Genomic DNA, 12,651 nt, shown 5'->3' on the forward strand with positions numbered 1-12,651 from the left:
TGTCCCCCTCACTAAAGTTGCATTAAAACTCATTCTTGCACAGTGCGCCAGTACGTGCTAGTCGGTACGTCCGGTAGATTAACGTGCAATATTACTCTTCAGGCTCATATTTTTATCGTGGTCAGTGGGGAGAATGTTGACTTTGTAAGATCGCTCTGCTGCCCCTCTTTCGCTCTCTTTCTCGCTATGCCCCATAATTGTTCCAGCAGTACCATAGTTCAAACAACCGACAACCGCTTATCAGATTGCGGAGGAATTCCGCCAGATTGGACTGAACTTGTTGACAACGGTTGTGGGCAGCACCTATCATCAATAACGTACCTATTGTCTGTGGAGCATTGAGTGATGGTTGTTTTTTCGTTTGTATTCTACCACCATCATCTCTTCTCCTTGCCAAACACTACACATCACTTTTTGCGTTGTTTTATGAACGGTTAGTACTGAGTGTGTCAAGTGGTTTTAATTATTCTAGCAAAAAAGATAAACACACACATTCTTGAAATTTCTAAATAAAGTCGTTACAACTATGTCTTTGCCCACTGTATACAACACTTGCAATGTGGGTAAATATTTTGGTTCGCGGTACAATTATTCTACCACCCTTTTGGTGGAACAAGCTGAATAAACCGCCTAGCTTGCCGGGGACAGTTGTCCAGCTCATCTTACCCTATGTATTGCCTACCAAGCTGCTGCTGCTTACGTTTCGAGTACGTCTTGGACACGTGACCACACTGCTGCGAGCCGGTCATTAAAACGTCAGATCTTTGATGTACGGCAGTAGCTGAAGTTTACGCCCGGCTGGCAAGAAGGGGGCGACGGCACATGCAAGACTGAAGGGGGGCAGATGAAATTTCCACATGCAGTCAAACAATCGTTCTCACGCTAGCCAAACACCACTCGAGCAAGCGTCAAACTGCGCGCGCGTACGTTAAACGTGTGTATGCATTTTGCGCAACATCTTTGCACGGAGGAAGCACGATCGATAGTGAAGTGCATCTCTGCTGATACTCTATTTCCGTTTAGAAGATGGCACTCCTTCAATATAAACAAGTCGCTAATGTATTGTTTCATATCTCTGTCTACTTTCAGAACTTTCTTCGAGCCGAAGAGAATACCAACCATGCTTAGGATTGTGATGCTGTAGATACAGGTTCCACTGCATATTCACATATCGTTTTTGCTAGGCAATTAAACAACGTCAAACACAGCATAACTGCAGTTACCACAGTACGCAGCTCCTTTTTTTAGTAGCTGATCAAATATACATCCAAACATTCCAACCACACAACACACATCCACCTTAAAGCCAAACAAAATGAACGGATTATCGACGCTTAACAGACTGCTAGGAAAAAGAAACAAAGATGGTAAGTTTAAAACGCGTTTTACCCAGCGCCAGGGGCTAACTCACCAGTCGGCTGTACTTGTGTCCATTTCAGTTTCCAAATCAACCTCCAACCTCAGTCGGTCCACCACCAACCTGGACGCCTCTAGTCACTACAACAACAAAGTCATACAGCTGCCCGTCGTGCCGAATGCGCCGTTCGAGCAGACGTTCCGCGTGACGGTGCTGCTGCCGCGGGACCAGCTGTACGTAGCACGCGTCGGCGCGAAAACCAAACTCTCCACCCTGCTCGAGATGGTGTGCAGCGACAAGCTGCTGGACGCACAAAAGTACGTCTTTCGCCATCCGGCCGACTTCCAGCAGGGCTTCGAGCTGGACATGAACATTGGCGAGGTGGGACTGAGCGAGATACGCATGATGTCGCGCAAGGAGCTGGAAGCGCTGCGCAACAGCGACTATCGGCTGAGCACGAGCGACATCTTCCGGATGCACCAGAAGGGGGCACGGGATACCGGTGGAACCTCCGTATCGTCGTCCGATTTGAGCCGCACCTCGAAACTGGCCCTCAAGACGACGTCACCGTACAGTTCGACCAACTCGCTCAACTCGATGGACTCGTCCGGCGTTAGCTCGAGTTCGCGTGGTGGTGGTGGTGTCGGTGGTCACAGTGGCACTGCAAACGGTACGGCAACTAACGGACACAGCCAGATGGGCCCACCGGTAGCACCGACGCGCAAGAAGCGACTTGCTCCGCGCCCACCAAGCCAGAGCTCCATTCCCGAGGTGTCGCGTGTCCCGCCGCAAACGCCGCCACAACAGTCGAACGGCGGAACACCGGGCGACAAGCACGGTACAGATGATCATATCTTCAAAGAGCCCCAGTTACCGCCGTACTCCAGGCAAAATTTCCACGTGTCCACGCCAAACTTGTACGATCGGGAGCTAAAACCGGCCGACATTATCAACAACAATGGCAATGGTAGCGTGCATCCGAAAACTGCAAACGGTGACCGAAACGGATATTCGGCCGATGTTCACAACAACAACAACAACAACAACATACATGATGCGCAAAGTGCGATGCTGGAGGAGGAGGATCGCAAAAACCTCATCAATACCAAAACGTCCTACAGTACGCTTAAAAATCGGCCAACGTCCATGTACATTATACGCGAACCGGACACAACAAACACGCTGCAGCGCTCGAGCGAGAACGGTGGCAGCATGGTCGACATACATCATCACCATTCGCGGGCATCGTCCAGCTGCTCGGATGCGAAAGATCCGCGGGACTTCCAGGACATGCCTGAACCAACGCCACGAAAGCGCTTGAATTCTAGTGGTAAGCCGAACGGGTCAAACCGCGCAGCAAACAACGTCAATGTATTTGATTTTTACTTTACTGTTTTCTTTTTTCGCTTTTGCAGCCAAAAAATCCAAAGCACCAGCCCCGCCGCCGAGAGCAAAGACAACTACCATCACGCCGGTGCCGACGCCCTCGCCGAGGGCACTCACCCGCTCGACGCTGGATTTGCTGCGGGACAACGATGCGGCCATTTCCGAAACGGATTCAAACTTTAGCAGCGAACCAGATGATACGCATCGTAACAGAGGTAAGAAACTCAGCTTGAATGTGTTGTGGGGAATAAGAGAAAACATCAATTTATTTCTTATTTTAAAGAATCGCGATTGAATGCCGTCAACGGTAGTGTCCACCATGCTCCGTACACACCGCAGCAGCAGAACGTGTCGAAGGTGATGCTGAACGTAGAGCAGGCACCGCTTAACGATCCGGTCGTAACGTCCACCACACCGAACAACAGCGAGAAGAAGCACCAGAAGAATGGATCCACTTCGTCTTCTGTGTCTATTAAAATTGTCAGCAATGGTGTTGGTGACGCACAATCGAAACCCTCATCGACGACACCCATCGTATCGAAGGTGCAGATCGGAGGAAACCTACCCGCCCCGTTGGATCTGCCAACTTCGCCGGGAGATAACAGCTCGGACGAGGAAATCAAAATCTACAACATCGAGTCCGGCAAAGCACTGATTAAGAAGAAAACACAGAATGGTACCGAAATTGAGCAGGAACAGAAGAAGGCTACACCGGGCGGCGGCACTACCCTCACCAATGGAGCAAAGGTGAGCTCGTCGAACGGTACAAGCATCGTACCGAATGGCGACACAAAGCAGCAATCGGCTGAACAGCAAACCAACGGTGCTACTGCAGATGAGGAACAGTGGACGTACAAGCTGCCCGCACCGCCAAAGTTTGCCGATTCTTCCATCAAAACAAGCGATTACGATGAGCGTGGCCAATTTTATCGACCGGCTTCTACCTTCGTCGACAATACGACGCTGCGCAGCGATATGCTGACGGTCGTTTCTGATGAGCAGACGGAGCGCATCGAACCGTTCATCCAGGAGCGCCTGCAAACCATGCTCGACCTAACGGCAGGCCGTGACACAATGCAGCCACCGTTTTACCCCACGGTGCTGGACCACCGGCCGGATAGTCCGGTGAGTGTGTCCACGGAAACCGACGCTACCATGCACGTCTCGGAGGATGTTCCACCACACATTAGCTCGGATCTGGAGGATGGTTATCGTGTCGGTGCCGAGAGCCGATCGGAAGCAAATGGCGCCCCGGACAGCAGCCAAGAGGCGCGCGAAGTGTGGCTCCAGACGCTTGAAAAGCGGCGGGAAAAGATAATCGAGGGTGAGTTATCGACGTTGAGCGAATCCATCGGTAGCGGTGGTAAGGGACCAGCAGTTGATGCACCCACGGTGTCTCGCACACAGTCGGTGAACGATAGGAAGAGCAGCGTAATGAGTGAGCTCAATCAGCTGCTGCGCGAAGGCGTTGAGCTGAGCCGAAAGGAGGAGACGGAAATTGCCGTCGTGAACAGGAGCAGCTTGGCGAACTTTAAAATTTCAACCTACAGCAGCTCGGAAAACAAGGAAAACATCATTACCAGCACCACCACCACTACCATCGTGGAGAAACAGGTGCAGCAGCAGAACCACGTTGGAGGAAACGACGTGCCGGTTGTACCGAACGGCGCTTCCGACGCGAAACACGTGCCGGAGTGTCAGGAAGAGGAGGAGGAGGAGGAGGAGGTGGTGCAGGAAGTCGATGTAATCGTACGGCGCAAGATATCGGTCGATTCGATCACCGTCCGTAAACCGCACTCGCTTACCCAGAGCAGCGACGAGGATGACCCGGTCGGTCGACAGGCCAACGGATATGGGGCTGCGGGTGCGAGCGCCAAGAAGGAACTGGCCCCGGTCAAGCGTCGCAGCTTGACAATGCTCAACAAAAGCCCGAGGGTGATTAATCGGTCCGATTCGTTCCACTCCACCCGGTCGGATTACATACAATCGTTGAATTCGCCTGCTCAAACCGGCACGAGCACATCCGGGCCGTTGCATCTAACGCCAAGAAGCACGTCGTACATTTCGCTAATCGGTGCACAGCGGTGGGAAAACCGAGCGGCCACCAGTGCCTCGCTAGTGACCGCAGCGAACTCTTTCAACCGTCGCAAATCGGCCAGTGAGCTTAGCATCTGCGATTCACCTTCCCTGCAGAGCCTGGAGGTGATCAAGAACATTTTGAACACATCGCGCAAGAACAGCATTAACAATCTGCACCAGACGAATGGAAGTGCGGTGGAAGGTTCCCCGGCGGATGAAGGTATCGTCTTGCCTTCGATGGCTGCTATCAAGCGGAATAGTTTTACCGACATTTCGACACTGGTACAACTGAACGGTGGTACCACCAAGGGGCACATGAACAATGGTGCCGGAGGTTTGATGAGCAACGCCGTGCGCAAGGATAGCATCGAGGAGGCAAAGATAGAGCAGGAGCCTGAGCCGGAACCGGAAGTGCAACCGAAGCCGGAACCTTCAAAGGCTGATCTGAAACCAGCCCTCGAGGCAAACGTTAACAAAACGGAAGACGTGAAGAAGGTTGAACAGAGCGTTGAGAAGCTGGTGGAGAAGCAGGTCGTACCAGAACAGAAGCAGGTAGAAGAACCTGTTGAGAAATTGATTGTGCAGAAAACGGTTGAGGAAAAAACGGTGCAAGCCGAATGGATTGCTAAGAAGGCAGAGGATCAGCAACTGGCAGTGGATTTGACTAGCGAGTCGAAGAGCGACGATGAAAAGCTGCAGAACAAGCAGCAACAACGTCAGCAGATTCAGCACGTGGCTGTCCCGGCGAAGGAACCACAAACGACGGTCGTTAGCATTACAACTACCAACACGGTGGTGAGCAGCAGCAGCAGCAGCAGCAGCAGCTCGAGTGTCGCCGGTACACCGTCCAACGAGTCCGACACGAAAAAGTGGACCTACCAGGGACCACCGACGATAAGCTTTGCGACGTGGAACGAGCGGCCCAAGATCGACGTGTCGATCAAATCGGATCGGGACTATCGGTTCGGTGGCAGCTCCACGCTTCCCCGTGGATTCCGTAATGTGAACAACGTAAGCAGCACCAAGATTAGCATTGGTCCGGGGGGCAGCACCACTACTACGGTGGAATCGAGCAGCGGATACATACGGCGAACGATCCATGAGGTTGATCAGTCGCAGCAGGAAGAAGTCGTTTCCAATGTGCCATCATCATCATCAGCAGCAGCAGGAGCCCCGTCCCTGGGACGACAGCAGGACCTGACACCGGCGGTGGTGAAGCTTCCGGCGACCGCGCCAAAGCCTACGACGACACCGCCCGGCGAACGCTTACCGATCGTGCGTGCCGTCGAATACAAGAAGAACGTTGCGCAACGGCCAACACCGCCGCCGGTCGAGCCAAAGCCTTCCTTCTACTCCAGCATCGGCACCAACGTCAGCAGTGTCAGCATTAATGGGGCAGCCATTCCCTCCCCCAGCGTCAGCACCAACATTAGCCGGCTAAGCTTCGGACCGAAACCACCCACGGTGCTGCAGCCGACGGTGCGCGGTTTCAAATCGCTCGACATCGATCCGGCCGGCTCGTCCGGCACGGTGAGCATGCCCCGCTTGCGTCCCGTTTCTATGATCGATACGAGTACGCTGCGCAAAACGACCGTCCCACTGGTGTCTGCGGCGAGCGAGGATGAGGCACCGAACTCGTTACCCTTTTCCCAGCACACTCTTCGCCGGACGGGATTGAAGGACAAAATACTGGCCAAGGACCCGGCCCCCGTTGCGGAGGCGGTTACTACGATTACCAAAGTGAGCGTTACGCAAACTGCTCCTGCTCCTGCTGCGCCGGCACCAGCACCCGTACGGCCCGTTTCCCTTCCGGTAGCGGCACCCATTCCGCCACCACCGGCACCGATGCCACCGACCAAGGCCTCCCAACCCGTGGTGCGTGGTGCGATCGTGAAGAAACCCGCCATCACGCCGGCCATCGATCCGCGAACGGCACTACTGGATGCGATCCGAAGCTTTAACAAGGATTCGCTGCGAAAGGATTAATAAGGAGCGCTTGTATATGTGTTTCACTTCCTTTAAAGGTGGGGCTGTTTGTGTAGTTTCCTTTTACTTTTGTTTTGCTATTTTGCTTCTACTTTTGTTTGTAGTAATTTATGTATGCTCACCATACATATATTGTATCCATTCCCATACACCTCATTGTGTGCGATGTGAGGCGCTTTTTATGCTGATGTCCGTGATACATGTGCTTTTTTGCATGCAGAGCATAACATCATCGCCGGGACAACAGTACATTGCATGCATTTTTCTCGCATGCATCGTTTTATTTACCTTTTCTTTGCTTTTTAAACATAGCAGGGATTTTATTAAATCTTACATACCCACCCACCAACCCTTTGCTGTAACATAGTTGAAGCGTTAACCGTTTGCGCAGCTCATGCGGGTAAATGCACATTTTTGCACAATGCAATTGTTATCTTTTATTATGGAATATGGCAACTAAACCTACTGGTACTGTCTGGTACTGTGGCTGTTTCAGAAACGGCACATGTGTACATGTAAAACTGATATCAATAATCCACAATACACACACACACAAACACAAAACACAGGTACTCGGCAAGCAGGGACTCTTATACGAGCACATGATAGAATAGAACTAGAATATAATGTACACACTTCCCTGAAGGAGGTGTGTTTTGTTAGTCAGCATGCATACAGTTAGAAGCAGTTGAGCTATAGCGGAAAGCTATTTCGTGAGAATTACGCTTGAAAGGAGATGTATCTGTAGGTGTATCAAATAGCAACGTATGTAGAATGAAAGAAAGTTGAAGAAAAGAGTGGAGAAAGGCTGGAACCGTTTCACGTTGGTTGTGTATATTTCATTGATGTGTATTGTTAACTATGTTTTCTTTTTAATGGGAATTGTCTAATACCTGCAGTCTAATAGATATTGTATGAAATAAACATGTGGATATTAAAAGTTTACTAATAATAACACGCTGCTTCTTCCCTTGTATCTTTAATTGAAACATTGAAGGAAATGTTATCATGGAAAGAAAATTTCGTTAAATTAGGTAGTTTAATTTAGGATCTCTTTCTCTCTCTCTCTCTCTCTCTCTCTCTCTCTCTCTCTCTCTCTCTCTCTCTCTCTCTTTTTCTCTCTCTCTCTCCCCCTATCTTCCACGGATTTTCTTTCTCTCTCTCTCTCTCTCTTATTTAGTTAAACGTGGTTTTTTAAACCTTACTTTTAGCTTGAATGTGAGCCCACGTACGAAAATCCAGATCCACCTGTTTTAGTCTAATTTCCGTTCGCATATTGTCTGTGCTCGTCCTCCGTAGCCCAGCTTTTTGTTCCTTATTTTCTTTTCTCTGTTTCTTTTTCATGCGTTCTGGCCAGATTTCCTTTTTTTTAAAGAGGAAGAACATCGCAGATAGCTCTCGAGCCAAGCAATTATGTATTTATAATAATAATAATCGTCAACTCGTACGACTTAACAACATGCCCGTCATGGGTTAAATCCCCAAATAGACCGCGCCGCCATACGTAGGACTGACTATCCTGCTATTGGGGGAATCAATTAGTCACTGAAAGCCAAGCCCACAAGTGGGTAGAGGCAGGCCTTGACCGACATCGGTTGTTGAGCAAAGAAGAAGAATAATAACAATAACAATAATTCGTTCCAGTAATTACTACACGTAAAAAATTTACGAAAATATCTTCAAACTCCACTCATGCTAGCTTGCAACCGTAGCGCAGCTGGGACATGCAACTAAATAGTGGAAATTCCCAAATAAAGATACGGTATGAACCTGCCAAACATAGCGTCACAAACGCATAGGAATACAGTCATTACCACAATCCAGTCCAGAAAACGCATCAAAAGACGAGCATTAGCTAATTTATTATGTTTGCACACTAGTGCAGTATTTACTCTTTAAAGTTTTGTAAATAATTTCTTACCTTATCCAAAATTATTATCCTTTTGGAACGGATCGCACCTGACAGGTTCGGAACGCTACGCGCATCACTACAACTGAATGTCGACGTTCGATTTACGCCTGAAACGTATGCAACACTGATTTGTTGAGCTATCGCATAGTTATGCAACCCGCATCACTTGTGTAGTCGACAATGTTTAATTTCCCTTTTCCTTTTCTATACAAAAGTCATCAAATGCTGATCAGTTCAATCGCACCAATTTCTAAGCCAAATCTATCCGGAAAAGGAATAATGTTCGCTTTTGCCACTAAATCGACTAAAATTTGAAACCTTTTGATAAACTGTGGTCTTGTTAAAAAAAACCTTGAACACTTACTGATCCATTCTTGTTATTATTATCGTTATCAGTTTTATTTTTTCCAAATAAATATTATGAAGTAAGTCACCATTCATCCGATAACGGTGAGCATATCTATTGCTTAATACGCTGAAACATCCTTGAAATACCTCCACCATATTGCTCTAAAACAAACGCCCATTTACCTCACAACTGCAACTGCATCGCCCAACACACCCCGCTATTCCGGCGGATTAGATAAGACTGTGAGTCGGGTTGAAAATCAGGCGCTCGCCTGTACCTGTATTGGGAATGATTTTCAAAATGACCATCCTGTACCATTAACTTCCGCGTGATATTGCAACGCGCATTGTCACGGCACGTCCCGCCGGATTTATTTCTCCCTCTGCATTCCCCCTGCAACCCGGCCGGGCTTCCCGTACGCGGTAGCCGCAGGCGGGTCTATGATTCTTCCCCCGTCATGGTTGGAATACAATTTGTTTCGATAATATTACTACGATAAGGATTAAATCCGACCGTTTATGGTCCGCCCGGATCGATGACTGTGTCTTGCGGCGCTCGTCCCGCCGGCCTTCCTATTTAACCGGCGTGCAAACGACTGGAAACCGTTTAGTCTTTAATCGTACAACCAACCGTACAACCGGCCTCGGGATGAAGCTTAGCTCAGCGAGTGTGAGGCTGGCAGCGCTGCTGCTGCTGGCCGTGATCGTCGTTGCTTCGGGCAAGTCGATCGACAAGATCCGCCGTCTGCCGCCCGGCATCGAGCGGATGTTCACCCGCAAGGATGGCATCCGCCCGCCGAAGGGCTACGTGTCGCAGAGCCCTCGCACGGTCGAGGGTCGCTTTACGTCGCGTGTGAATCACTTTGACCCGCAGAACCGGGACACGTTCGAGTTTAACTATCTGCACAACGACCAGTACTACCGCCAGGGAGGCCCACTGTTCATCGTCGTCGGTGGCCACTATCCGGTCAATCCGTACTTCATGGAGAACAGCCACTTCCGCGATGTTGCCGCACTGGAGGGCGCCTGGTTGGCCACGAACGAGCATCGTTACTTTGGCGAGAGCTACCCCACCGAGTAAGTGTATGAGGAAGGTCGTTTCTTTGTGGGGGATAATGTCTAACAACTCCGTTTCCGCTTGCTCGTCTTTGGCAGAGATCTGTCGACGGAGAATCTTCGCTTCATGCGCACGGAGCAGGTGTTGTTCGATCTGATCGAATGGATCGATTTCCTGAAGCGCGAGGTCATGGGTGACCCGAACGCACGCGTCATTCTGCACGGTGTGGGATACGGTGGCTCCCTGGCTACCTGGGCCCGCCAGCGCTTCCCGAACATCATCGACGGTGCCTGGGGCTCGAGTGCGCCGGTCCGTGCCACCACCAACTTCGAGGAGTTCGCCGTCGAGGTCGGCAACATCATCCGCGAGCGGGGCAGCGACCAGTGCTACAACCGCATCTTCCAGGCGTTCCACACCGCCGAGAACCTGATCGATGCCGGCCGCACGGAGATGATTTCGGAGATGTTCAACACCTGCGACCCGGTCGACACGGACAACCCGCTCGAGGTGGAGCTGTTCTTCTTCGCCATGATGTTCTCGCTCGAGGCGGCCATGGTGGAGGACTACGACATTGAAAACATTGGCCGCGTGTGCGATGCGCTGACGGACGATGAGTTCGGCACCGGGCTGGAGGCCCTGTCCGCCTTCCTGCTCGACCGGTACGCCGACACGCGCGAGTGCTTCGATCTGTCGTTCGAGAACTTTATCCGCTACCTGACCGATGTGGACATCAACGCACCGGCCAACGTGGAGTTCGGTCTGCGCCAGGCCGGCTACCAGGACTGTACCGAGTTCGGATACTTCGAGATGACCACCTCGCCCGACCAACCGTTCGGTACGAAGGTGACGTACGATCTGTTCCTTGCCGAGTGCCAGGCCGCCTACGGTGACTGGCTCTCCAAGGACGTCGTGTATGAGGGCGTGCGCCTCACGAACTTCCACTTCGGTGCGACCGATCCGCGCATCACCAACGTGCTGTACACGAACGGTGAGCTGGACCCGCTGCGGGCCGTCTCGATCACCGAGTACACGAACCTGCTGGCCAATGCGCGCGTCACGCCAGGAGCATTCATCGGCCAGGACATCCAGTCGATCAGTGGCATGGATTCGGAGGAGCTGCTCGAGACCAAGCACATGGCGGAGCAGTACATCACCACCTGGCTCGGATCGCCGATCAGCCCGTTCCGCAAGTAGACCCACCGTAGCTCTGTCTTCTAAGCCTAAGTGTAAGCGGTCATCTGCCCAATCCTGCCTTAGCCCGTCACCAAACGCATGACCGTACATCACGCGGTCACGTCGGGTAGGATCCACCAGCAACGCCAGTGCGCAAGTGTCCGCGTGAAAAAAAAAACAATAACAACAATAAAAACCTAAATCTAACACAAATAGTAGCACACTGACTTCCATATCATTGCTTCCGTTCTTTGCTGTGCTGCGCTTTCCGTCTTGATCGTCTTACTATTATTGCCTTGGCATTATGATGGGCTGGTGGTGTAGGATAAGACGGTAATAGCCTCATTAACGACCCGGCACATCAGAGCCCCGCAAATGGGTGGCACCGTTCAGCATGAATCGTTACAAATTTTCGGGCAGGCCAATTTAGATAAGAAAACTGTGTGTCCGTTGTGTGTGTGTGTGTCGATGGCCTTATGGTAGGGCTGCCGCGGCTTGCTGCTGATTTATAGCCCTATCTGAGCAGGCCGAAGCCTTGGCAGGTGTTATCGCAACCGTGACGAAGCAACCATTGCCTATTTCGAGGAATCCAGTACGATGTCCTGACGAAATCGAGTGATTTGCGTTACGTGTAGTTGGGGCATTTTTTTAAAATTTAATTAAAAATAATCAGTTTGCAATTAGTAAAACAATTCATTTGGGCCCAAAAAGAGATCCAGCTGCACAACCAGTTGTGGACGGTCAAATCAACCAACAACCCTGTGTTCGTGTCTTGGCAGTGCGTTGAAGTCTCCTTTATCCTTTACTCGTTAACCCAGGCACTCGAATTGAAATTCATTCACGCATTTCCTTCACTGCGTCGCCGTTATCATCCTATGAGAACCGTCCGAACCACATACAGCCGCAACCGATGCTGCTTACGCACTTCCCAATCCCAACACGATTACACGATACACCAGGCAACGTCATGCCGGGCCGTGCTTTTTTCTTATCGTTACAGGTACTTTCCGCGCTTCCAAATATTCTCAGATCCTTGATAAGCAAGCCAGCGGTTTATGGTACTCTTTTGCGCTCGTTTTACCATCACACGCGCCACCCACCCTCCCCATGATTGCGTTCACATCGACTGAAGAGTGTGTAGTAATTCAAATCGTGAGAGCATAATCGACAAACAACAAGGTACAATACATACAAAACGACAACGCGACTTTACCTCATTCCATCGCTTTCTAACTGCAGGCAAATGAGTGACGGAGTGAGTTCCTTGCCTCGTGGAACGGGGCGGAGGGAATGGGTCGGATAGTCTCCTGGGTGGGTGCTACTACTCCCGTGGGAAAGTGTGCGTTCCTGTCC

General features: G+C 50.8%; 2 protein-coding genes across 7 annotated transcripts in view; both read left to right on the forward strand.

Annotated features, from left to right (window-relative positions):
• LOC120951987 (uncharacterized) overlaps positions 1 to 7,763 on the forward strand; it is a 64,897-nt gene extending 57,134 nt beyond the window's left edge. For all 6 annotated transcript variants that reach the window (XM_049607388.1, XM_040371025.2, XM_040371026.2 and 3 more), the window contains 4 exons: positions 1,090 to 1,367; positions 1,440 to 2,687; positions 2,773 to 2,958; positions 3,027 to 7,763. In XM_049607388.1, coding sequence (XP_049463345.1) covers positions 1,316 to 1,367; positions 1,440 to 2,687; positions 2,773 to 2,958; positions 3,027 to 6,808 — 5,268 coding nt within the window. In that variant the 5' untranslated portion in view covers positions 1,090 to 1,315 and the 3' untranslated portion in view covers positions 6,809 to 7,763. The remainder of the gene's footprint in view (positions 1 to 1,089; positions 1,368 to 1,439; positions 2,688 to 2,772; positions 2,959 to 3,026) is intronic.
• Positions 7,764 to 9,662: 1,899 nt separating this feature from the next.
• On the forward strand, positions 9,663 to 11,516 carry LOC120951966 (putative serine protease K12H4.7). Its single transcript, XM_040370997.2, has 2 exons — positions 9,663 to 10,145; positions 10,224 to 11,516. Exons 1-2 carry the CDS (start codon positions 9,718 to 9,720, stop codon positions 11,317 to 11,319), a joined length of 1,524 nt encoding a protein of 507 aa, XP_040226931.1. The 5' UTR covers positions 9,663 to 9,717; the 3' UTR covers positions 11,320 to 11,516.
• The last annotated feature ends 1,135 nt before the right edge of the window (positions 11,517 to 12,651 follow it).

Source organism: Anopheles coluzzii, chromosome 2 (genome assembly GCF_943734685.1).
Source record: "Anopheles coluzzii chromosome 2, AcolN3, whole genome shotgun sequence".
In the NCBI taxonomy this organism is placed as follows: Eukaryota; Metazoa; Arthropoda; class Insecta; order Diptera; family Culicidae; genus Anopheles; species Anopheles coluzzii.